This window comes from Strongylocentrotus purpuratus, unplaced genomic scaffold, assembly GCF_000002235.5.
Source record: "Strongylocentrotus purpuratus isolate Spur 01 unplaced genomic scaffold, Spur_5.0 spur5_scaffold_10, whole genome shotgun sequence".
Lineage (NCBI taxonomy): Eukaryota > Metazoa > Echinodermata > Echinoidea > Camarodonta > Strongylocentrotidae > Strongylocentrotus > Strongylocentrotus purpuratus.
The window spans coordinates 4,483,856-4,510,947 of record NW_022145595.1 but is presented as its reverse complement, the minus strand read 5'-3'; the positions used below and the strand labels follow the sequence as shown (position 1 = coordinate 4,510,947).

The window sequence follows — 27,092 nt, the reverse complement described above, 5'->3', positions numbered from 1 at the left end:
AGTCTTTCACCAGGCACCTATACAAAAAGGGGAAATATCAAGGTCTCTCATATTTTTATTTTTTTTTCAAGAACCTCTATCAGTTAATTGTTATTTTAGAAATCGTGCCAAGTTTGAGTATTTACTCATTTTAAGACATGGACCACTTCCTCAATACGTCTAAAATTTTGCACGTCATATTTGTATATCCTTTTCTTAGATTTACAAACGAATTGGACTGCACTAGCGTGTGTCTCATTTTTGAGTTGAAAGTTCAAATACATGGTTCGCCTCCATGGCTAGTATGGTGATTGATGACTTTGAAGTTAGGTGCTGATTAGTTTTGACAATGGAGATTAGACTCATTAAAATATAATGAAGGGTTGCTACTTGAAAGATGAAAGATTTATCAAACATAATTATCTTTATTGTTACAAGTACCCTGATTCTGTCCCCTATCAAGCAAGCAATATAATACAGTTATTATATACTACCATACTAGTACGACAACAAATGAATATACTTCTTCTACTACTAAAATAATAACAATGATAATAATAATAATAATAATAATGATAATAATAGTAATATTTATAATAATAACAATAATAAAAAATAATAATAATAATAATGACAATGATAATAATAATAATAATGATAATAATATCAACAATGTTTATGATACTACTACTACTACTACTACTACTACTACTACTACTACTACTACTTATAATAATAATAATAATAATTTGAAAAACAAATAATGATGATAATAATTATGATAGTGATGATGATAATAATATTTAAGTATTATTGCATAATCGCACAAAAGGGACGGGTTGGGGTCGGGGTCACGTTCCCGGGCAGCCCTTGTTCATGGATACAATGGTAGATTAAAGAGAAGGGAGAGCGCCGGGGGCTTGCTGCTTTTATATCCATTCTTGAATTCCATCTCTTTTTTTCTCGTCAGATATTTTTCTTTGAAATTGCCCCCTCCTTTTTGAAATCTTGCTTTAAATCATTTTTTTTAAAACAGGAATCGGATCCGAACCGCATGTTTATGCAGTCTTTCTTTTTTCTCACCTTTTTATGAGCATGCAGTTTCCCCACTCCCTTTGATTGACTATGATATCAATTGTTTAAAGGGTTCTAGGGCGTATCCAGCACTTTTTTAAAAGTGCACAAAGCCGGAAAAAAATCAAACATAGTGTCATGCCATAATTTGGTTTCAAGGGGGGCACGTTCAGTAGTGCCCCTCCCCTCCATCTGCCACGAAAAGTGTTTACCAGCTGGAGGACATTTACGTAGTTGGTCCACCCCCTTGTCCTTCTACGTTCGTGGGGGGGGGGGCATTTGATGTAGCTGGCTGGACGGAAACCTCTTCAGGCTCTTGGGCCTACAAGAGGGTGACGTCATCATCACAACTGCCATAGCAACTGGGACATTTTGCCCGATGACAGCTGGGCTACGCGGTACAGTCATAGCTGTCTTCTTTGACCTTGTATGTGGTCTTCCAAGTTTCAAAACCACAAAACTTATGGTAATAATTGGAATGATTCATGATTGTGAAAACGAGACAAGAATGCTAGTCGCCTGACAAAATAGAAGAAAACTACCCAACCCCCTACCCCTTCCCTATAAGTCATCCACAAACGAGATCACACAAGGGTCAATTATTGAATGGATTGATGATTTTGTTTCACTTTGTAAGCCTAAAGACAGAGGCGGCCCTCCCGGGGGGCAGGGGGGCACATTCCCCCCCCCCCACTTTTTCAGATACCCCAAAAGTGCCCCTTTTACATAGGAAAAGTGCCCCTTTTACTTTGACAAGTGCCCCTATTACTTAGTAAACGTGCCCCTTCCCCCTTTTCACCTCTGACGAGTGCCCTTTTTATTTTTTATACGTGCCCCTTTTCCTTCGACATGTTCCCATTTTCCTTTGCAATAAGTGTCCATTTTCCGTTCTCATAAATCTTGAAATTATCTTGAATAAGTGCCATTTTTAATCTCTAGTAAGTGCCCTTTTTCAGGTACGAGAAGTGTCCCTTTTCCCTTTTGATAAGTGCCCCCTACACCTCTGATAATTGCCCTATTCAAAACTGAGAGGTGCTCCTTTTACTTTGACAACTGCCCCTTTTTTCCTTTGTAAGAAGTGCCTCTATTTTCCTTTTTATAACTACCCCTTTTTTAAACTCCGATGAGCACACCTTTCATTTTAATATGTGCCCCTTTTATTTTCTAATAAGTGCCCCTTTTCCTTATAAGTGCCCCCATTAAAAAGAGAGAGCTCATTCCCCTTCTCATAACTACCCCTTTCCCTTTCTAATAAGTGCCCCTTTTCCTTATGATAAGTGCCCCCATAAAAAAGAAAGAGCTCCCTCCCCTTCTCATAACTGCCCCTTTTAAAAATCTTAAACGTGCCCCCTTCTTATTCAACAAATACACATTTTCCTTTATTATAAGTGCCCCTTTTACATTTTCATAAGTGCCCCTTTTCATATCTGGTCAGTGTCCCTTTTCACCTCTGATAATTGCCCATTTAATGATACGTGCCCCTTTTCCTTTCTGATAAGGGACCTATCCCCTTTTCCCCTCTTTTAAATGCCCTTATCAAAATCTGATGGGTGCCCCCATTCCGTCATCAAATCATACAAATGCCTATTTCCCATTTTCTTTTTCATCTCTTTAACACAATTATCTTTTGTACTTTGACACGTGCTCCTTTTCTTTTCTAATAAGTGTCTCATCCCTTTCGATAATTGCCCCTTTTTCATGTAATCATTAAACGTGCCCCTTTTTTAAAGCGACTAAGAGCAATTTTCCCCGAAAGTTCGCTCGCTGCGCTCGCTCGCATGTAAAGATGATATAATTATGTTACTTATCAAAGGTCTTTTCAGTCTTCCGTTATGAGAATGTGCTTATAACACCATCACGATCGGCTTTGTTCCTCTTTATAAGATGTAATTTTCGCACTGCGACCTCACAGATCTTTAAAATTTTTCTCGCTCGCTTCGCTCGCTCGTAAATGCATATTCAGACATCACACCCAACTGTACAGTATGATGCTTAAGCGATATTTTGTATGATGTATGAAGAGAAAAAAAATAATAAAATCATCCCTGATAATGTAATCACACTGTAGGGGTATATACCAATGTCTAAAAAATTATATATTTTCGCTTTGAGATTTCCTAATGTAGGTGCCCCTTTTTTCCAGAAAGTGCCCTTTTTTGTTGGTGCCCCCCACTTTGGAAGTCGCTCGGCCGCCCCTGCCTAAAGAGTTTATATTACCATAATATTTATTGTTACGGAAGAATTTCGTCAGACGTCTTCTTCATATACAGTATTTGAATTGATAATCTAATGAATAAGTTCACCAGCGTGCCTATATGCTGTACATTATTGGGTCCTCCCTGCCCATTTTGCCCAGACATAATATGACATTACGAAATATCTACATAATATACAATTCAATTCAATTCCATTCCACTGTATCTTTAATAAGTTATACCTTTTATACAAATACATCAAGTATGTAACAACAAAATGAATCAAGGATTAAAACCGACCGCCTCTTAAAAAATGAATACTGGGCGTAATAATGCCATGGGAAATCAATAAAACTAATAGTAATACTGAGATTAAAATTGAAAAACAACATAGAGAGAACGCCAGGAGGGTCAAATCTGACTGACACGAGCGCTAAAAAAGAACCCATTATTATTATAATTATAGAGGCAATACAGAAAAGAGAGAAAAAAAGAAGATTTTATTAACAAGTCAATACGGTCGCCTACCATTTTCCTAAATGACTTGGCAGTCATTAGACTGTTAAATGACCTTACAGACGTCCTGCATGCTCATGTACAGCCTTAGATTCCGTTCATGGATCCATTGGTTTACTTTAATCGAGTAGACAGTCCGGTCATAATGATGATCTTTTTGGAGACACTGTCCGAGTCGGGGTATATTGTGAATTGGTTTTTTAATATCGAAATCATTTATGATGACAGTGCTCAAGAAATGACGGCGAGCGGGAGAAATTGGCCTTTTAAATGCCGTTAAGAACCGTATCATAATTGGCGTAGCGTGGAGCAAAATTGACAACTGTAGCTTCTTTGGGGGGGGGGGGGTGGTCCTACTTATTAAATTGAAATTAATCGAGGTCATTATCTAAGGGAGGGTGTATCGGGGGGGGGGTCGTCTTCTTTTCTTTCCTCTCCTCCATTTTTTCTCTTTCATATTATTTAATAACTATACTGTCGCCATATCGAGTTGGAGAGGGAGACGTGCCCCTCATTTATTTATTGTCAGTATAGGTAACTAGATTAGTATCGTTAGTTCCCCCTCCCCCTGTATTGAAATCTACTTCTTAAAAAAAAGATGTTGTTGTTCCTGTAAAGGTGACCTGTGTTTTAACAAGCTATGCTTTTTTACAGACCACCTCTTTTCCACATTTGTTAAAGTCTTTCCACATTTGTTAAAGTCTTTATAAACTGTTTTATTGTTAATTAATTTATTCTACTTGACGATGAACTTGTTGTTACTGTTCATGGATGATTTTGTTTTGTTTTAATGCAAGTGGAAAGAAATGAATAAATCTTGAATCTTGAATCTAGCTGGTTACTACGCAACTGAAAATTAGTATAAAAATGGGTTCCGGAGGATGATTGGGATCAAAGACACAGCTGATGTTTTGTCCAGCCAAAGGGGGTGAGAATTGGGAACAATAGTGTCATATAGGGGTAGAAAACCGGTTTTAGAGAGGTAATGTAATTAAAGTAAGGGGGAAATATTTTTGTTATCTCTTTCTCTTTTTCCCTTTTCTTCGCATTAGGTAGGGGGGGGGGACACGCGCCCTCATATGCACCCCGTAGCTACGTTTGAGTTTTAGTTTGAGTTTATTGGTTATTATACGTCACTGTCATAACACACGACGAAGAAAATCTGTGTCATTATGCTGTAATAGAGAATATAAATGTATATTTGAGTCAGGTTTCCGTATCCAGAAGCAAGGTTTCACTGAATCATTTATATTTCTTACTATGAGAAGATAATCTCGGATTTCCCATCATGAAAAAAAGACCCTTACTTTCCTTGTCGTAACAAATCGCCGGAAATGATTTTTCATGATCATAATACAGTCTTCCGGTATGGGGCTGACTTGAAAGAACTAAAATTCCAGATCCCCATCAAACACAAATCATAATTTTTTATCATTTTTTTGTATTGGGGGGGGGGGGCACTTGTGTCACATTGCATGTGGCATCGGCCTTATTTGGACTTGTGTACAAAAGATAGTATGCCCAATGAGTCTTAAAACTGCTTCTTATTCTTGTTATAAATCAAATGATCCTTCAATCAAAATACAATCAATAAGTCAATCATCATACAATAACTCACTTCCTCCAATCAGTCAACAACTGATCAATCAATTATTTTCAATCAATCAACTAATCAACCTAATTATAACCGTCATTGCACTCAAAAGACTCATAACATGCTTAATCAATCGTACAGTCGATGTGTTTAAATATAATCATCAATAATTCATGTTTAATCAACAAATCAGCTAATCAAACAGCTTTCAATTAATAAACAATCAATCAATATACGTCAATCAACTGATCAATACAATAATCACCAATCATTCATGTTCTTGATAATCAACAAACCACTAAAAAATGGCCAGTGTTTTTATATATACTTACTCGATCACCCAACCACTCCCTCACTGAATCAATCAATCAATTAATCAATCCATCATTCATTCATTCATTCATCTAATCAACCAATTAATCTATCTCTCTATCAATCAATCAATCAACTAACCAACAAATAAATCAATGAATCAATCTACCTATCTAATTAATCCCACATATCTCTTAGGCATTGATTACAGCAACAACAAAAAATACAATGAAACAATGCTTAGCAGATTTATTTGGAGGATATTTTGAATTGAGCTATTACCGTGCAAAATTCAATATAGTTTGTTATTCCACTGTGCCAAAAGTTTTCAAAAAAGACAAGCGATTTCCGTTCTGAATTGCGCAACTACTTCTTTGTAAAGGCCCGGTCCCACTGCACTTACGGATGCAAAGAGGATGTAAAACGTAAAAAAATCTTGCCATCCGTTGGAAAACCGGTGGAAAACGCTATGCATCCGTTGTGTACTCATTGCATACGTGTTTCATACGCTCTATCCATCGAGCATCCGTCCACTGTGATTTCATCCGCGCAAAAAGTTTTGAGCTGCACAAAACTTTTAGAACGGATGAACTTCCACCGTGTACGATGTAAATCCGCGACAAATACGAGCAACAAACGTTCTATGTCCGTTATCATCCGTTAAACGTCCGCTGTATCCTCTCTGCATCCTCTGGGCATCCTCGCAACTCACATCCGCTGCAGCTGAAAATGGAAAGAGGGAGGAAAGATAAGGTACATGGAACGTCTATACATCGTTAGTAGCACGGAAATAGAAAGGATGTAAGCGTATGCATCTCGTATGTAAAGTATTGAAAGCTGTCATCCACTTACATCCGCTTTCATCCGATAGGCTTCCGATGAACATCCGTTTAACATCCCCGCTACATAGTACTACCCACGTCCGTTATTTTCCGTTCTGTTTTCGCAAATTTTTGGAAATTTTGTCCATTTCTGGAGCGGATGAAAACGGATGGAGCCACCCGCGAAATTTTGCTTGTCCGCTGTGTCCTTTATGCATACGTTTTGTGTCCATCGGCCAGTGGGACCGGGCCATAAATTGGTGAGTTTGAATGACAACGACGGTGGGTTGTCAATGGTTGTGTTACATAATGATTGCGCAAGTTGGTAATTGCTTTACTCACTGCCGTGATGACGTCACAGAACTAGGGACACATTTTGTTTATCTAAGTTATATAATTATGCATGACTGGGTTTTGAAAGGGGGCACAGGCCGGCCTTATGGTTAGTGTTAGGTGCTCCATTCATCAAATAAGAATCACCATTACAAGAGGTCTGCCAGTAAAGAAAAGACGGAGGTTGCTGCTACCTTGTTTGGCGTTCACGATCAATTGGGCAAAAAGAATTTCCATTTTCGGTTTAACTTAATAAAATTTGGAGTGGACTTTAAAAGATTATTATTATTATTATCATCATCATATGTTTATAGTTTGTGTAAAATTGCACCATTGGCACATTAAGGGTTAATTGTTTTTTGTTTGATTCAGCCTGTGAAACGGAAGCAATACGTTTGATCCAAGTAGCATCTCTATGTGCGCCCCCTATAGCTCTTAATCCAACCAAGATATTTGAGAATCTGAAGGCGAAAAGCGTGGCTTGATAAGAAAGAGCATGATTGATATTAATATGTTAAAGCCCCTAGCATCAGCAGGGTTGTAGAGCTCAAGGTAATACACAGAATTGGTCTTGGGGATCATGTGCTTTTCATGGTTTTTCTAGTTTGTCTATGACCAAGTACACTCGGCTATCATTTCGTCTTCACTTTGCTCCGAGAGATAATTACAGGTCGGGGTTATTTGTTCGGCAGGACTAATCTGTATAGATAGATTGTCCTCCTTTAGGAACTTCTAACCTTGCTTTATTTGAGATTCATCAGCATAAACTTATCAGTGAAATTTAAGCTCTGGAACATGAGCTCGCTTGTTTAAAAAAAATGAAATGTTTGTCCGAAATTTTTTTAATCTGATGACAACCCTTCATTCAAAATTATTTAGCGACGTCCAAGATCCAAACTTACAAACAAACTTACAAAACATAAACAACCAAACATATGAACTTACAAGCAAACAACATTTAACTCCACGATCCCATCCAATAAACATAATACAGGACTCGAAAAGAAAACTCATAGACGTGTTTACCTTAGATACGTTGATGTAAAATGACAACAATTAATTTTAATCTACAGGTACACCTATGAACTATATGAACTATCAGTTTATTATACTGTGACGGATCCTGGGAGGAGGCAAGAGAACATGTCCTCTTGTAAAAGGAGGTCTAACAAATTATGTTCTATTTTACTTGCTAGTTATATGCAAGATAATGCCTGATGTTTAGGCTCGTCAAATCTGTTGACCCATATCCATGGCAGATAAGTAAACGATACTCAAACGCCCAATTTTCTTTGCTTGTAATAACGTTCAAACATAAAGTGAATTTAGATAACCATTTACACCCTGACTTAGCCACGCGCATTAGTTTGCTAATTAAAAAACCTCGCGTTCGGTATGAATGAACGAATCATTATTTATTGCAGTCATAGAATCACCGTAAAATCTTATCTAGAAGGCATCAAATTCGAGGTAAAATTTGCATAAGATGTATTATAACAATGATATCAATATGAAAATACCTGTATTTACAATACGCATCTTCAAGGAGCCTACGGAATTCCTACATTACCCTGGCTTTAACCAAACTGCGTTTGGGTAAACCCTTCTATTGCAACACTTTCCTCTATAATCATCTAAAAATTATTAAATGTGAATCTACAAAATCTTCACATACAGTCGTATATTGTACACTAAATAAATTTCCATTAAAAGTCAAGAATGTTAAATAACAAAAAGTTGCACTACTCCTAACATAAACATATATATTGAACAAAGTAGTAAAAATACAAATGATAAGGTCACTGTACTTAATTAGACAGGATTTAAGTGACGTAGCGTAAGTGGTTTTATTCAAAAAACAGTATAGAAAAAGAAAAAATATATAGTTGTGAGATTTCTGAAAGATGATACGAGATTTAATGTGTTGTCCTTCTTTGTTTCCTCTTAATTTTCAGCCCTTCATCTGTTGGACTTGCTTTCTCTCTTCATTTTCCACACATTTGTCGAACTCCCTTTCGTTACATCCTTCTTCTTCGTATTCTTTTAATTCTTCTTCTTCTTCTTCTTCGTTTTGTTTGCATCTTCATTCCATTATCATAACCAATCTTTTATTTGTTTTCATTTCTCTCAATTTCCGTTCCATTATCTTTCTTTTTCTCAGTCTTCCTTAATATCCTTTTCTTACATCTTTGACTGCTTTGTTTAATTGCAATTTCTTATCACCCTTACCTATCTTAAATTGAAAGCAAGGAGTCTTTTCCAGTAGCATGAAAAAACATTACTTTGAAATGAGTGTTATCTTTAACTGATTGAGCTGCAAAATAGAACGAGTAATACATCTTAAAAACGTAAATTATTTAAGAAGGGTAACTCAGCCCTTTTTGAATAATTCACGAGGAAAATACTGATGCTACGCTACGCTACGCCACGCTACGCCATGACTGTGAGCATAATTTAAGCGAGGGCGGCCTCGAATGCGGCGTTGGTCTGCCCCTCCTGAATTGCGGTGATAGGGATGAAGGGATGTGGACACTTCATCAAGTAGTTCTGAAGAAAAAATGAAAATAATACGAAGAGTAATAGAAAGATGCAATTCTAAGGTAGAAGGACAATGATAAGGGTTTGAAGGAGAGGAAGAAGAAGGAGAAGAAATAGAAGAAGGAGGAGGAGCAGAAGAAGAAGGATGAGGAGAAGAAGACGAAAGAGGAAGGAGGAGGAGAAGAAGATTAAGTAGAAGAGAAAGAAGAAGAACAAGAATGGGGAGGAGAAGAAAGGAAAGGAGAAGAATGTGAAAAAGAACAAGAAGGAGAAGAAGGAGGGGGAGAAAAAGAAAAGGAAGAACTGAGAAGATTCAAAACGAAGAAAAGCATTGATTTCAATATTATGGACTATAACTTACAAGCAGAGCTTTGATACCTCAGTAACAGTAAGGAGGATATGGTATATCTCTTTGGTCACAGCGCCAAACGGACTCCACAACGACACCAAATCAATGGATGACAACTTAGCCTTCTGAGGCAATGTAGTATGTTGTACGGTCTTTAAGTGTGACTGAGGATGTAGTCGTCCAAAATGGTAATATCAGACAAACAGTCGTAGTGATCATTTACAGAATATCCACTTTTTTACACAAGCAAAATAGTACTACCGGCACCACAACATTATCACCCCAGTTATAGCTAGCGGCCAAATATCTAGCGCTCTGGCATATCGCTCACACCAGGTTAGAGTGTGGCAAAAGTGGTTTGATGTCTTGCCCAATGACGTTAGTGCCGGGCTGGGATTCGAACCCTTGACACTTGGAATGTGACGCACTATACCACGACACCTCCACATTTATTCCTTACAGGTGCTCCGCAGTTCCTCTAGCGACAATTGATCTTGCCTTTATTTTGTCAAACGTATTAAAGGGTTAGGGTTAGGGGTGCAATTGGCTTTCAGTTCAAATTAAGGTTTGGGCTAGGTGTGGTGTTTAGTCCAGGATCGAAGTCCAGAATTCAGTTAGTGTGGGATATTGACAAAGGAGCATTGTCGCCGGAGCAAGTGACTAACAACCGTTTAAACCACACAAGACGTGTATCACTTAGTGAATGTAAAGCATTGAGTTGTGCGTTATAAAGGAAAATAGGCAGTCTACAAAAATGACTTACATGGGCGTAGCCAAATGCATTACGGCGTTCGACCTGGTCAGCACCCTTTCCAATCCATACGAAGCAATCCTTGCGTGTATCAACGATGAACACATCCTAAAAAAGATTAGGAAAAAAAACAATGCAAATCAATTCAATTCAATTCAATTCAAATGAACATTTATTTATTTTCTTCCATTCAATTTGACAACATTATTTGACATCTTTTCAAACAATACAATTTATACGTAGAAACATGAATAGAATTAAAGAACTTGTATTACAAGGAAGAAGGCGCGAAACCCGATAAGCAAAGCTTGTAATGGGTACGCCCGAATACACAAATACATAATATACATTATAAATAGAAGAAAGGAAGAAAGGAAGATAGGGATAGGCAAGGAGAGGAGGAGAAGAGGAGGAGAAGAGGAGAGGAGGATAGAGAGCTTGGAGAAAGAAAATAGAAGAGAGGAAAAGAAGAGGACTGCAACATAGTAGCAATGGAGTGTATCGCATGGATAAACAACATAAAGAAAGGTTGCAAGATAATAATTGTATTTTGTGAAAGTATATCTTGGATAATTTTTCAGTCACACCACACAACTAAATTCGATTTGATTCTAAACCGTTCCATTCTTGGCCATTACGGTTAAACTAATGTTGTTTGGTCTGCTGCCGGTCTCGTGGTCGGTCTCGTCGTGCTGCTTTGGCCCTCTCAGTTTTCCCAAAACCTCCAGAAATGTAATATCATCATTGATGTCTCTTGGACATGTTGAAATGGGCATTCTGAATATAGTGCATGTTCTCTCCAGGGTTTAATAACATCCTTTAAGAATAGAAAAGTATTTGGATCGATAACTGCTGAAAGATCAAATGACCTATAAATGGTACAAATGACCCCAAATTTCCACAGATCTTTTACACACGGAGACGTCTCATTTTGTGCATTTTAAAATAATCACTGCCAAAGTAATGGAGGTGCTTTATAAATACATATTGCTTGCCCTCTTGAGAAGAATATTTTATGTGTATTATAGAATGTGCCGTCGTTGAGTAACTTTCACGAGCACTTATCCAGTTTTCGTCACGATGGGTTTCACAATTTTGGTACATGTTTTATCTTTATTGGCCCATGCGTAGATTATATCTACTAACTGGCGTAGCACTGGCGTAGCAATGGCGTAGCAATGGCGTTATCCACGGATTGCATTCATAGGTTGTATTAGCGCAGGAAACAACGCAGCGGAGAGGATGCGTCATGTGTAACGGGCGTTAGATTCTGGCCAATCACGCCAAAAGGAAATCAAATAAAAACCAGCTTACGTTGGAGTCAAGTTTTTCTTTCTTCAATGGGATTCCCTCAGCAACCTTTGTGAATGTCAGCTGGCCAGTATTCTGGAGCCTGCAAAATTTGAATGAGCATCAATGAAAACATTTAAATAACAATTTTATCAAATGCAGAGGGGCTGAGGGGCTGAGGGGCTGGGCCACCCAGATATTTAAAATACCCGGGTAGCTAAGAAACATTTTTGTGCAAGAAAAATTACATTATTGAATATTATTGTTATTATCATCATTATTAGTATTATTATTATCATTATCATCATCATCATCACCATCATCATCACCATCTTCATCAGCATTATCACCATTATCATCATCATCATCATCATCATCACCATCACCATCTTCATCATCATCTTCATCGTCACCATCATCATCATCATCATCACCATCATCATCATCATCATCATCATCACCATCATCATCACTATCTTCATCACCATCACCATCATCATCATCATCATCATCATCATCATCATCATTATATGAAATTAATAACAATCTTAACTTGTAATTACACAACAGAAAGAGAAAGAAAAGCCCCGTCAAGATTCGAACCCTAATCACTCAACGACTCACCTGAACATTGTCGGCAGGGAGTTATCCACGGGAACGCAATCCACTTCGTCTACGGGTACGTCGGGGAGGTGTGTAAAGAAGGGATGAGCATCACTAAGACGGTTTTCATCCACGGTTTCGCTCTTGGCCTTACCACGGATCTCCTTGAGTTGGGAGAGGTACTGAACAGCCTGTACAAAGAGACAACAGAAGATGTAATAATAATCAGCTTTGATATAGCACGAATTACAATTAATTAAGTCTTTTTAGCGCTTCCAAACTTGGAAATTATTACCCGGGCTATAGTTGTGCTGCCATTACGGCGCTCTATAATTACAAGGAATTAATTCCTGCCAGGTACCAATTTACATCACCTCGGTTGAGTGCTGCAAATTACGATGAATGTCTTGCCAAAGGACATTAGTGCCATGGCGGTACTCAAACCGCGGACCTTGTGATTAACAAGTCATGCGACGTAACCACTCGACCACGACAAGAGTAGTTTAATCACGTGACTGGGAATGCAAAGGTCGGAGTTCGAGCCCCGGCACGGTGCTCATGTTAGTCATGAATGTCCTCGAACAAGGCATTTTATCTCCATTGCTTCTCTCCTCTTCGGTAGGATGCGAAGGTGAATTTGATTGGGGTAGCATATGCGCGCCCTTGTAAAAAGGCAACTAGATAGAAGGATCCCCAGGAAGCGGAGAATGTGTACTGTGATTTTCGGAATTGAATCTAGAGACCGGAGTAATAATAATAATACTGTAAGCATCCTCTTTTTTGCAGTGGTATGTGGTATAGCGCTTTATAAGAAACACTTATTACATGTATTATTACTTAAGATTATCGAAAAGTCGAATTCGGGCAATATAATATCAACCCATTTTGTTAGGGGAACTTCAGACGAATGTCCTAATAAGTTATTTATGTAGTTCGTCGTCATTATTATGAACCGACGAATGCGTACATTGATGATATAAGGGATTCGATGGTTCATAAATCCGCCCAAAACGCAAAATCCTTGAATTTAGTTGACCTTGCGTTATTGAATTGGTGGCCCATACAACTTTTAGAGTCCAAAATAATTGTAAAAGAGGTGTGGGGAGAGGGTGGGGTGGGGTGGGGTGGGGTGGGGTGGGGTCGAGCTTACCTTTGTTCGTTCATCCTTGTTGCTCTTAGATCCGTTCCACTGGTAGAGCTTAAGACCCAGATCCAGAATGAAGACATCACCACTTTTCAGAGACTTCCTAGACATCGGGCGCTGAAAAAAGAGAAGAAGATATCATAATATGGAGGGGCACTTTTTTGTTATCTTGAGGGGCACTTTGATATGATCAGGGGCCACTGATTGAAAATTCAAATGAAGGGCGGGAAAGTGTCTGACAAAATACGCTAACAGTTTTGCCGACTAGATATAACAAATTAAATGTCCTTAAATGTCAATTTGCCATCAAATACAAAAAGTGCCTTAGCGAGAAAAAAATCATTAGATTACCAAAACTGGTGACAAAAAAAAGATATAAAGAAGAAGAAGAAAATAGAATCAAATAATTTTGGTTTATTAAAAGGTAATAGCTGAACTGTCTGTTTTCAGGTTACGGAGGAATGATTATGAATGATCTACTGCCCGTTGAAAACTAGACGTCATTTACTTGCAGTACTAGGACTGCATCAACGACTATCGTAGTCATTGATGTTTTGGAAATGGAATCGTACACATAATGCAAAATTGATGAAGGGGATTGTGTGCCCGGACGTATATTAACTAAAATAAAGATGTTACTGTTGTTTTTGGATTTAACACATTGTACGCATCAAATAGCACTTACTATCATAACAATAATTAAGCTTGTATAGCACTGTCTAACATAAGTCTTACAAAATGTATGAAACATTGCATGTCAATTTCTTTAAATTACCGTTTAAATCAACTTTTCGGACACACGTCTGGGTAAGATATACAGTAAATAAATTGTTTAATGCACTGATGTATGCAACGATTGCTTTCACAAATTGATTAGCTCAGGTTATAACTCAATCGGAATGACGCTTCGTGTGCAGAGGAGTACTAGTCCATTTGGGAAAGTGTTAGCTGATATGTCAGCATACCTCGTGCAAGTTGACGCGTTTGCGGTCTCCTTTGAAATGGAGTAGACGTGGCTCGTACTTCTTGGGATCCACGTGACGGAAACCAGAGTCAGCTCCACCTTCCATCAACCTGTAACCATTACAACAAGAACGAAATAATAACACTCTTCTCCAAGACATATAAATACAATGTAGGTGAGGGATTAGGTGAAACCGGGGGGGGGGGGGTGTTTCACAAAGATTCTAAATTGAACTTATCCCTAAGTTGGACTTAAAAATTATGGAAAGCCGTTAAAGTCTTTGAAATATTTTTTAAAAGTTATTTCAAAAGGCATAACATGTTAATTCAAATCATTCATATTTTATATTATCAAGGAAATTTCATGTTCTCCATGTGGAATTTATGAAAAGTCTAAAATACTTCTTTTTTTCTTGCTTTTGAATATATTTAATTTTAAGGCTACAAATGGCTCTACATAATGTTTAAGTCCAACTTAGAGTTAAAACACTCCCCTGCTGACGTAGTCTCAGCGGAACATATCCCTAAATGAAATATACTGATTTTTCTTCCTATGAAAGATCCCGAGGTCTAAATATTTGTACTTATTATGAATTTGCAAATACATCTTTGAATATTTAACACTGGAGATCGTAAAGGGAGCGAATGAGCTTTTCAATTGTCTGGTTTTCGTTAATTTCATTTAAGTTACCATGATTTAATTTGCTAGGTAGGCATGCAGTATTATTATTTTTGAATCGCCTCAATGAACATTCTAAAAGTCTTGTGAAATCTTACGTGATGGTGTCGAAGTAGGTTTTGAAGAGATCGGACTCGTAATCCATGACCTCCCTGTGCTGGACGGGCTTGTCGTCGAGGAAGTGATCGAGCTCGACGGTCTTATAGGCTGCGGTCCCGTACTCATCCTGTAAGATGAAAGGTATATGATAGAAGTTACTCATTCGATTCAACTGTCTTTTGGTCGTACGACATATATTCCGACGAAAAATGCTCCGCAGTTAACAATTCTAAACTAAACCGGTTCTTTACGTGAACACAAGACATTACCAAACTTAAATTTTAAAATCTGATATCAACTCCAAGCCTAACCCTATATTTTGACGAAATAAAGAGACTGGAGCAATTATTATCGGATCACCGTCTTGGCAGCAAACTCTATGCCATCTCCCTCTATAATGGGCGGATCCACGAAAACAGTACTTTAAATCTTCTAGGAAATATTGGTCCTATTAATGCTAATGGCTAAATGAATACATCTAACATCTAAACAGGGGCGGATCAAGGCGGGGGAGGGGGTGGTGGTTGACCAGGTTGGGGGAGGGGAAGGGGGAGGGGGCATGTCTTACCTGAGTGGAGTGTTTGCCGATCCAGAAGTGAACATCATAGAGAAGCTCCTCGCTCTTCGAATCGGGCTTTTTCTGGGAAGAAGAATAATACAAAAAAATATGAAATATTTAGATGAATTCCGTATGATTCTCGAAAGAATGAAGGATTAAGAAAAATATAATGCATAGCTAATAAGTGCCTCACTGCAGTTTTAGAAGTTACTAAGATGGAAAGAACAATTATTAAAATATCTGCAAATCTGCAGTTGCGCACAAAGATTTAGCAAAAGAAATGGTGGAAAGGAAAAGGAGAAACAAGATTTTTTTTTAAATAGAGAGAGAGAGAGAGAGAGAGAGAGAGAGACGGGGAAAATCGAGGGTGAGATTTAGCCACACAAAGAGAGACAGAGGGATATAGAGTAATATTGATTAGTAATAGGGTAAATATAATATATATATATATATAGAGAGAGAGAGAGAGAGAGAGAGAGAGAGAGAGAGAGAGAGGAGAGAAAGAGAGAGCTCGCGATCGAAAGGTGAATATAAATGAGAAATATGCAACCCCCCCCCCCAAAAAAAAAAAAAAAAAAAAAAGTGACAAGAGGAAACTGGGTTCAGCGAGGCAGACCAATATTAGAAGCGGAAAGAAAGGATTATTGTGAAGTTATTAAAGAAGTTGTGGATCACTCACGTATGTATTGAGGATGATATAGGAATCCCCGCTGAAGAAGGAACCCTTCTCCTCCTTGGGCCAACGCTTGACCTTGAACTTGACGATCCTCCAAATCTCCAGGCCGACCTTTGACCCGGCATTCTCCCAAGCCGGTTCGGTTTTAGCCGACTCTTTCTTGATGTTCTTCTCGACATCCGATCCGAAGAGTGCGAGGTTCGAGTCCTTCCAGTCATACTCCTTCGCCTTGCGAAGTCCTCTGACAGGCACTTCAGCCATGTTGTTCAGTTTCTTTTATCTGGCAAAATACAAGATTGACATTTATTTCCATCAAATTGAAAATTCTAATGAAAGACAATACCTTCATTTTAAATAGATTTGTTTCAAATACATGATTTTTGAGGCAACGACTCAATGTAGGCCAAAACCTTGTTGGCAGATTGACGCGTTAGTCTTTCAAGGTATTTATAACAAAAAAAATCGAGGGTCTAAGACAATATGGGACATAATTAGTTTCCCACCCCTATAATCATGATTAAATTGCGGAAAGCTGGCAAAATATTAAAGAAATCAAACCTTAGAAGTGTTTCATAAAGACTATGATCGACTTTAAGTTAGACTTAACTATGGCAGGCTGTTCATGCCACTAGTTCCTCTAACTATTCCTGGCATTGGTTTCTCAAGGGACATACAAATCATGGTCACAAATCTACAGAATATACATTTTTTGATAGTTCATTATTGAAGGAAAAAATATTATCTAGAGATCATACTTGAGAGACCAATGGTGAGAGCAACCAGTGGCATGTATAGCCTGCCATAGCTAAATCCAACTTAAAGTCGATCTTAGTCTTTGTGAAACTGTTCTTCTCAAAGGGTGGCGGGTGTTGACCCCTTTCGCCATTTCCGTAGATCTGCCATTGACTACCCTCAAGCTGGGCACTTTTTACCCTCCCCGAATAAAAGTAAAAGTCTATCATCCTTTACGTTATGCGAGGAATGGTATGTAGATGAGAGGAAAAACTCCCTAGGGTACGTTTATGATCAACTTTTTCTGGCCAGAAAAAGGCATTTGTTACGCGTTTAGTTCAAAACACGGTTGCGTCCTTTTTCATTTTTGTAGAATCACAGAAAAACGGCGATCGTAATCACCGATTATAAACTCACAAAAAGGTGCGTTTTTGATCGGCGATTCTGGGGAAGCATAAACGCACAATCATTAATTTTGTAAACGCGTTTAAATGGGGTCACCATTACCATTAGCAATCGAAGGTTTTCATTAGTTCCCTAAACTTATGTAAATGAACACCAGCCTATGCGAAACTTGTATAGACCAAAGCGGGGAAGAATGTACAATGTATCCTTTGTAGTGTCTCTTAATTGCTTGTCCGTTTTGCAGATTTCTCAAGAACAATTTTATTACACTTGTATAATCTTATCCAAAATAATACCGCACGATCAAAATAAGACCGTTTAATTAAGATCGAAAGTAGACTATTACAGATATTTCGCTGGAATTAAGACATTGGAAAGATTTTGTGCATAGTTCTGTTCAGGCGCGTACGCAGGATTTTTTCAAGGGGGGGGGGGGGGGGGGGGGGTGGGTTTTAACATTTATAAATCGGGCCGAAAATTTCGCAACGACTCAGCCAACCGCTGACTAAGCGGGGGGGGGGGGGGGGGGGGGGGGGGGGGGGGTAAGAGGTCACTTTTTTTTTTTTTTTGGTCTCGAGATTTGAAAATTTGACATTTTGCTCCGTGGGGGGGGGGGGGGTGAGGTCAGCTTTTTAGGTCAACCATGGGAAATATTTATTTTTTTAAATAAAAAAAAAAAAAAAATCCAAAAAAAAATCCAAAAGGGGGGGGGGGTTTAGACAAATTTAGGGGGGGGGTTTACACAAAAAAATTACCAAAGGAGGGGTTTAAACCCCCCCCCCCCTGTGTACGCGCCTGGTTCTGTTCATAGTTAACACATCTGAGGCCTGAGAGTGATTCAAATGAAAGGGGCACAGTATGATATTAAAGAGTTGAAGTTTTGCTTTTTATGAGAAAATAACATTCTTCGTAATCAAGATGTGCTTATCATTGAGGAAATGGGCTGTAAACTTACTACTTATTACACTGTAAACAACAATGGGAAAAAGCCATAAAGGACATTCACGATGTAATGAAAAAGGGTGAACACCCCCCGCAACTTAACTCTTAACATTAATAAACCCAGCTGTTTGTTTTACCTCCCTCAGCGGCAGCGCACGTTGCTGGTTCTTTATATAATAATAATAATAATAATAATAATAGCCTAATAGTCCACTCCAAATTGTATTAAACCGAAACGGAAATTCTTTTTGCCCAATTGATCGTGAGCCCGGCAGCAAGAATCCATGCAATCGCTGTTCTTTCCTTATATAGCCATCGGTCGCCAAACCTTCTGGGGCCGAATAAGTGGTAATATGAAAATATTGTCCATGCGCTGTTCTCGTGTATGGCATTGCAGCTTGTTTTCCACTTAAAATTGATGAAAATGTAATTTGTTTTCTCTGGCTTTCCTAGCCTCAACCCCCAGCCGCATTCTTCTTGGGTGAGGGGGGGGGGGGGGGGGGGGTAGTTAATGAGAAGTTGATTTGGGCATCTCTTTCAAGTTTAACATACTGCTATTTTGATGAATTTTTATCCAACTTTACAGCGGAGGGGGTTCGAAGGAGGCATTTAAGCAACACATACGCATTGAGAAGGAACGAACAAGTCGATAGACGTGATAAGTAGAACAGATTTTACCTATTAGAGAGAGAGAGAGAGAGAGAGAGAGAGAGAGAGAGAGAGAGAGAGAGAGAGAGAGAGAGAGAGAGAGAGAGAGAATTTGAGATCCCGTGGGAGATCAATTTACTTTTCAGTTATTCATACTTATCACAACTGAATATCAGTACTACTATCTACTCTTGGCACTACACAATCACATCCAACACCATTACAAGTAATGTTCAAATATTTCGACTCGGGGAGGACAACAGTTGCATTATTTCGCTTATAATATTCACGGAATACCATTGGTATGCATAATTTGATTGATTTGACATATTGCTCTCTTTTTTGGATGTTAACTCACTTCTGTGGAATCAATTTATTTGAGGAAAACCGGTATACAGCTGCAGATGACAAAATGTTTTTCTTTCGTATCATATGTTTGTGGGTGGGTATATCTGTCAGCCCTCTCCGTTATCTCTTTCTCTATTTCTTTCAACTTCTCCATCTGTCTCCCTTACTAACTCTATATCTAAAGTTCCCTCTCTCTTTTCACTTCTTTTCCTAGTATGTTTTTTCTAAATCCCATAACGATATCGCATCTCTCTCTCTCCTTCTCTCTCTCTCTCTCTCTCTCTCTCTCTCTCTCTCTCTCTCTCTTTATCTCCATCTATCCCTTTCTTTTCAATCCTCCCAATTTGTGATATATATTTTTCTGTGTGGTAAGCTGTTAACCCTTTCAACTCAAACGTAATTATGTTAATTCAGGTTTTAAGGCTTTTATCGTTGCCTATTTCAAAATATATTTCCCCCTATTTTCTTTGATTGTTTGGTTACTCAACATTATTTTTGTCTGTTTATCTGCTACCATTACCATATATCAGTTCAGGCGCGGATCAGGATTTTCCAATAGGGGTGGGGGGGGGGGGTGGGGCGGAAATTTGAAAATTGCGCAGATCGTTTTTTCAAGGTCAAATTAGAAAAACCATACCGGTACAATTTTTGACATTTTCATGGGGGGGGGGGGGGAGGGGGGCTATAGCCTCTTGCCCGAAAAAGTAATTTTCTGGTTTCACAATTCGGCTAGTGAGCGAAGCGAGCGAGCAACAATTTGAGCATAATATGTATTTGTGAAAGTGTTATTTATCACCAAAATAAACGAGAAAAAATATCAAAAACTCATATTCGGGCAGCTCGCTGTCCCCTCCCCTCATTACGCGCAAAGCGCGGAAGCTTTGACTTTTCATTAATTATTAGAGAAAGAAGACGATTTGTTGTTCCATTCTCGACTCTTAATCCTTGTCTGAATTCAGTTTTCCCCTGCCCGCGCATAGCGCGTAAGCTTTGACGGTTCATTGAATTACTAAAGGAAGAAGACGAATCGTTTTACAATTCTTTTCTCTTAATCCTTGTTTGAATACAGTTGTCCCCCTCCCGAGAGACATGGGCCAATCGGAAAAATATTTCTTTTGGATCTTCCTCATTTTTCTATTTTTAACCAAAGTATAGTCATATCCCTTCTCTCCCGTTCAGTCATATCATATTTGACGATGAACTCCGACACGATCTCTCTTCGATCTTCATGGATTTACTAGGAATTCAGAATGGAATGTCAATGCGAGATTGATCTCATATCGTTACCTCCAGAACAAGAAGGGCAGACACAAACTTTGCTGTAAATAGATAACGCCCTTCTGGCACTGAAGTAAAAGAAATGTTTGGTACCCTACTGTCATCGTTATTGAAATGTTATCATCACACTGGGTAGCACTGTGTACGTACAGAGCACAACAGGGAGAGACCGAACAGACTTTCCTATTTTCAATTGTGGCTTGGTAATATTGTACGTGATGATCGTCAGCTTAAAGGGATAGTTGCGTTCTTGTTTCAGACCGCGAATGCCTTCAACGTGCATGGTTATTGCTCTTATTCTTATTTATGACATTTCTAGTATCCTTTTAGAACCTAAAACTGTTCTAATTTTAGACCCTATAATGTGTGAAATTCAGCTAATACGATCATACCAATTCAGCTTCACTTTAAAAAAAAGGAGCCGTTAAATAATTAATTAATTAATAATAGCAATACACGGGCAGATTGGTTGTGCGTATTATAACTAAACATGGAAAGCCAACATTGGCATTGGGCTGGAATAAAACGTGAAAGGCGCTATTTCGTTTTTTCAACGGCTGGTTCAAATTATCGAATATTTTGTGGGGCAACTAAAAAAAAAAAAATTGTAGCGCCCTCTGCAACAAAACTCAACTATCTCTTTAAATGGAAGTGACATGGAGTTTGGACTCTTCAATTAATAATGAGTTATCTCCTCTAATTCTCTAATAATATTATTTAAAAACACCCAAGCACGAATTCTGAACTCCGGTTTGATGTAAACCGGACTTTCAGAATAAAAAAATGTAGGTAAACCCAACATAGACTGGAATAGCGGCCTAAGTCAGGTTTTGATTAAACGTTGATTAAACTTAGACTGGAGTTTGAGTTAAACCCGACATTAGAACACGAGCCCCAGTCTACAGTTGTAACATAAAAGTAGAGACAGTGTTGTAAGGCATTGACGAAAAATCTTATGCTTTAGGAATACAAAAAACTTGCTCTCTCTGTCTCTCTTTGTTTTGATGCGCCCCCTCAAACATTAACCTATCTGGCGTCGCAGCAGAATCTTTTTCTGTATACGATATCACCATGTTTTTCATGACAATTTTTGGCAGTATAGTTTATTCATCTCATCCAGGCAACGACAATACGCTACATCAACAGATGCACAAGGGCTACATTTCAACTTCCAGGTAGTCTGCTAATTATCTTAGAAGCAAGCCCCAGCATTCTCCATCGAGGTCAATTACTGTCGGTCGGATTGAGATGATCCCGTATCGTGTGAGGTTTATCACAGTCACGTTAAATTGAACCGCACCGTAGCAGCTGCGCCCTTCAGCACTCCAGTGTGTGTGTACGACCTCCCACACCCACACAACAACAGCATCCTTGAAGATTGAGTACAGGCCCAGCGATTACAGTGTGAAAGAAACTGTCTAAGAACCGTTGGAAAAGGTTAATTATGTAGCATATAGGCAAATGGATGTAAACTGTGAGCTTTTAGAATTATCAACATGACCCCTTCCCCCCCCCCCCCCAAAAAAAAAAAAAAAAAAAATAAAATAAAAAATAAAAAATAATAATAATAAATAAAAATAAATAAATGAATGAAATAAAAAAAAAAAAAAAAAAATTAGGGGTGAAAGCTATACGTTTGTGAGTTATAGGCCCCACAGGGAAAACATTTTATACTAGTTTTTAAAATTAGAGGGACGGAGCCATGTATATCAATCACAGTAATATAATATATTTTTTTTAAAGAATGAACTCTTCAAAATTAACGGATAAACAAAATTAATGCACTTTGTATAATGTTAAGAAATGCTTTCATTTGGAGAAGTTAACCGCTTTCAGTGAATTAAAAAATGCACATAGATGGTTTATGATAGTATTACGTCTTTAAATCTTATACTGGGGAGTACAATGCACCATTAAGAATACAATTTTGTGAAATGCACGACTTGAAAGGTCTTAAAGGCACAATTGATATGAGATTTGGAAGTCTAAAAATTGAATTTTGAAAGATCTTTGATGCGTTAACATTGTTTTAAAGAAACCAAAAAGGAACGATTTAGACGGTTTCTAAACATCTTTAATGTTACAATCTAGGGAAGATGTGAAAGTCTTGCAAAAAAAGAATTACAAATACAAATACATGTTACTCTAAAATATAATGGATATTATACTTACTAGCGTTACATATATGTCTTCAAAGGATTTCCTTATCAATGTCACTTCCCTTATAATCTTATTACTGTAATGTTTTGATTGAATTTAAACGTGTATATTACAACAAAAATTGCCTAGATTACAAAACTCCAATGATACTGTCTTGAAGCACGATGATAAAATGGAGGCGATAATTTGGATAGTATCAATATTTTCAAAAGATGTTGCAAAGTGGTATTTATACGCTTCTAAATATAATGTGTAAACGTCTTCCGGATCGCATCAGGAAAGATCATTATCTCCGTGATGCCAAGAGGAAGAATCGTCAGCTGTCACCTACTTACGGTCGAACCCAACCTCATGAGGGAGAGGAGAAGATAAGAGGGTGAGGAGGAAGAGATGAGGGTGAGGAGGAGGATAGGAAGAGGAGGAGGAGAGGAGAAGAAGAGGAGGATGAGAAGAAGAGGAGGATGAGATGGATGATAGGGGAGGATGAGGAGGCGAAGAGAGGAGGATGAGGAGGAGGGTAGGGGAGGATGATGAGAGAACAGAGGAGAGATTGAGGAGAAGAGAGGAAAGGATGAGGAGAATTGAGAAGGATGAGGAGTGAGTGAGGAGAGGAAAGGATGAGAAGAGAGGAGGAGGAGTAGAAGGAGGAGGAGTAGGAGGAGGAGGAGGAGGAGGAGGAGAGTGAGGAGAGGAAAGGATGAGAAGAGAGGAGGAGGAGTAGAAGGAGGAGGAGTAGGAGGAGGAGGAGGAGGAGGAGGAGGAGAGTGAGGAGAGGAAAGGATGAGAAGAGAGGAGGAGGAGACGGATGAGGATGAGGAGTGAGGATAGGAGAGGATGAGGAGAAGAGAGGAGGAGAAGAGGAGAGGATGAGGAGAGGAGGAGGAGGAGTGTGGGTGGGGAGGAGGCAGGCAGGGGAGTGGGGAGTAGAGGGGAGAGAAAGAATAGTTGGGGAGGAGGGAAGGAGGGAATAAGGAGGAGGGGAGGGAGAGAGGAGGAGGGGGATGGGTGAGGAATGAGTCAACGAATCAATTATCGAGTTTTACAGACGTGTAGGCTTAAGCCCAGACGTAATAGATCCTGACAGGTATGTGATGGGAAAGAGGGCTTGCGGTTAGCATAGGCTTGGCAGAGATACAGTATAGGAGAGGTAGAAGCTTAAAGCATCGCGACGGCGTCTGCTATGTGGTGAAGTGCAGAGGTGCAAAAATCAAAATTCCTTAGTTCCGTTCGAGAGTTCAAGAGATGCGAATGTTTTTTTTTTAAATGATTGGTTTTCAACCAGTCTGTGGGTGGAAAGGGGTGTACCTACTCCCACGGTCCTTGATTTGGGTCTGTTTAGAAGGTAAGACTTACAGGAATGCTCAAAAGCAGCTTATGAAGCCATTCTAAAATTGTCGAAACATTCCGTTTGAGAAATATCTTTCATTAAATTGCCTTCGTTCTATTATTGTCTTGTTTAATCAGTCGCCTCATATCTTATTTCTTTCTTTAAAATTTCGATACGGTCTTCCTTTCCTCCAGGGGTGTCCATCCTCGAGGGGGGCACTGGATAAGTTGCCCCTCAACAATGCAAATGAGTTATACCTCCTGTCATAATGACGTCTGCCTCTCCTTGTCTATTTATTCATCTTTCATTCCACGTACATGTGTCAATGTCTATATCAGACGCAACATAATTATGGTCAATAGTATCAAACAATCGTCCTGAGTACTATCTAACCATGATAGCAAGTTGTTTTGATAGAAAGCAGAAAAACAAGAAACAGGTTTGGTCAGGTTTTGAAGGAAATCGGACAAACAACATGCAAGTTGTGAATGATTAAAAAACCAAGAGCAATCAATAGTATAGACAGAATACCATCCTGCAGAATAATAACCACACCAACATCAGGGGCGTAGCGTTGGAAATAAGCAGCGATGAATCTAAACGCCAATCTGAACGCCTCGTCTTTACTCATCCCTTCCTTCTCTTCTTGTTTCTGTGGCTCTGTCTCTGTCTCTATAACTCTTTCTCTCGCCTTCACAGTTACTCTTTGGCCCCACCTCACCATGCCCCAACCCTACTACCCCCTTTCCCCTTCTTTCTCTCTCTCTCTCTCTCTCTCTCTCTCTCTCTCTCTCTTTCTCTTCACTGCCTCTCCTTGTAATTCTTTACGTCTTCTATATCAAAATTTCCCTTCCTTGTCCAATATACATTCCATCTTTACTCCTGCTTGAGGTACGAATGTGTCCCGAATCTACTGAAGATGTTAACTTATTATTAATTTTTATGCTCTTTCTTTATTTTTACACAATTATCATAAGCCTTGCCAGGCCCGTCCTAAAGCCGACCCTGTGATAATCCGAGGTCTTCCAAAATAACTAATATGATCACTATCATTTGATATAGCCATGACGTACACATCATTCAGAATGTTAGCATTAATTCAATTTCAGCTAGAAACATATCATTCTGATCATTAGGGTGAATACTTCTCATAATATAGCATCTAACACGTAATAAGAGCGCAAGTTTCTCACTAGTTGCATTGCTTGAGGACTAAACGTATACAAATACTAGCTTCAAACATAAACTCACAATTCAATATTAACCCCCTCCCCCAGATAAGTATGAGGATATCTTTTAAAAATGAATAATTTTGTATCAATACAAATTATAAATAAACAATGCTGTAGACTCCCCCCTCCCCCCCCCCCCTCTCTCTCTCTCTCTCTAATATATTCTATTTTAACTGATATGAATCAGCACATCAATTCATCTTACTCTCATCATCAGCTCATCTCGCCTATATCATCCACGAAAACACTTTAATCAACAAAATAATCATATCATAGCTAATTAAGCGAAGCTAATCAAGACACAGGTCATTAACTTAATCTGAATTATGATAACAAAACGATAATCTTAACGACTTACCTTTCTTTCTGTGGTGAATTCGCCCGTTCTCCTCCAAGCCGCGCCCAGTTTCTACGCCCCGTCTGGTCTAATAACTTCTACAAACAAGCAGACTCGTATGTACACGAACAGACGATAGACACATCGCAAGCGGCCAGCGCCAAAAACCCGGGCGCGACATTAGGCGCACATTCCTCGCATACCAGTGGCGTCTAGTCTATCTATCCAAACACTATTCAATGCAAACCATCGAGCCAAGGCTTGTATTCATATGAGTGTTTTATAGTACGATAGCCTCCTTCAAGCGAAGTTCAAAACACAAGGTCGAGGTACTCTAGTGCTAATTATTCCCAAGGCTTTGCTGCTCACAAGCGATTAAAGATGTATATGTCTCTATACATGATGTAAAAAGACATTACATCTTTAATCGTTTCTTCCCGTCTCCATGTGATAAAAGCGAACTGTGAAAATGCTAAGTCTCAAATCAGGGCTTATATTGACTTAATGTTTAAACAGATTGTAATTATTATAATACGGCTCAATATAATGGATATGATTATCAGTCAATTACCATATGTGCTGTTACACTTTCTAGACTGCTTTCAGTTAATCATACCAAGACGATGACATTCTTATTTTTTGAGCTGAATTGTCATACATGCCTGAGAAACAGAATACTAACAATCTCATTACAAGCGCAAGCGAATTTTGACCAAGGAGCAACTCCTAAATTGGACCAATCAAGCTTTCCCTCCATCACCCTTAGATTTATTTTCTTCTTTACCGAATTTCACTTATGTCTGTCGAAGAGAAGCTTATAAAATAGTTCAAGATTTGGTTCAAGACGTTAGGAGCGAGGAAGGCGTGTGATGTTGATGCAGATGGATATAAATGCAAGAAAGAGAGATAGAGAGAGAGAGAGAGAGAGAGAGAGAGAGAGAGAGAGAGATGGGGGAGGGAATGTGTATAGATCTGCGCGCGTGTGTGGGTTGAGAATTGGTGTGCGTGAGTTGTGTGTATATGCGAGCGCGCGCGGTTTGTATACTGGATGTGGATGTTGCAGGCGAATCGGGAATAGGGACGGGTGTGATAAAGAGGAGAAACGAGGGACGGAAGAGGGAGAGAAACAGATCATACAGACTAGAGAATTATAGAATCATCTCGTAAAACTATTAGGAAGTACTCCTTTTGGGGGAAAAGTTTATTGA

At 38.7% G+C, this 27,092-nt stretch overlaps 1 protein-coding gene across 1 annotated transcript; it reads right to left on the bottom strand.

The window, feature by feature from the left end:
• Positions 1–7,845: 7,845 nt before the first annotated feature.
• On the bottom strand, positions 7,846–26,027 carry LOC583790 (gelsolin-like protein 2). Its single transcript, XM_011676367.2, has 10 exons — positions 25,906–26,027; positions 16,479–16,755; positions 15,809–15,880; positions 15,240–15,367; positions 14,465–14,573; positions 13,506–13,616; positions 12,377–12,546; positions 11,777–11,855; positions 10,475–10,570; positions 7,846–9,371 (listed from the first exon to the last, which is right to left on the bottom strand). The coding sequence occupies exons 2-10, from the start codon at positions 16,734–16,736 to the stop codon at positions 9,279–9,281; spliced, it is 1,116 nt and encodes a 371-aa protein (XP_011674669.1). The 5' UTR covers positions 16,737–16,755; positions 25,906–26,027; the 3' UTR covers positions 7,846–9,278.
• Positions 26,028–27,092: the final 1,065 nt, after the last annotated feature.

Coding starts and splice junctions, on each gene's coding strand:
- LOC583790 (XM_011676367.2), bottom strand. CDS start 16,736: ATGGCTGAAGTGCCTGTCAGAGGACTTCGCAAGGCGAAGGAGTATGAC. Junction 15,881..16,478: donor ATATCATCCTCAATACATAC/GTGAGTGATCCA, acceptor TCTTCTTCCCAG/AAAAAGCCCGATTCGAAGAG. Junction 15,368..15,808: donor TCGGCAAACACTCCACTCAG/GTAAGACATGCC, acceptor TTCATCTTACAG/GATGAGTACGGGACCGCAGC.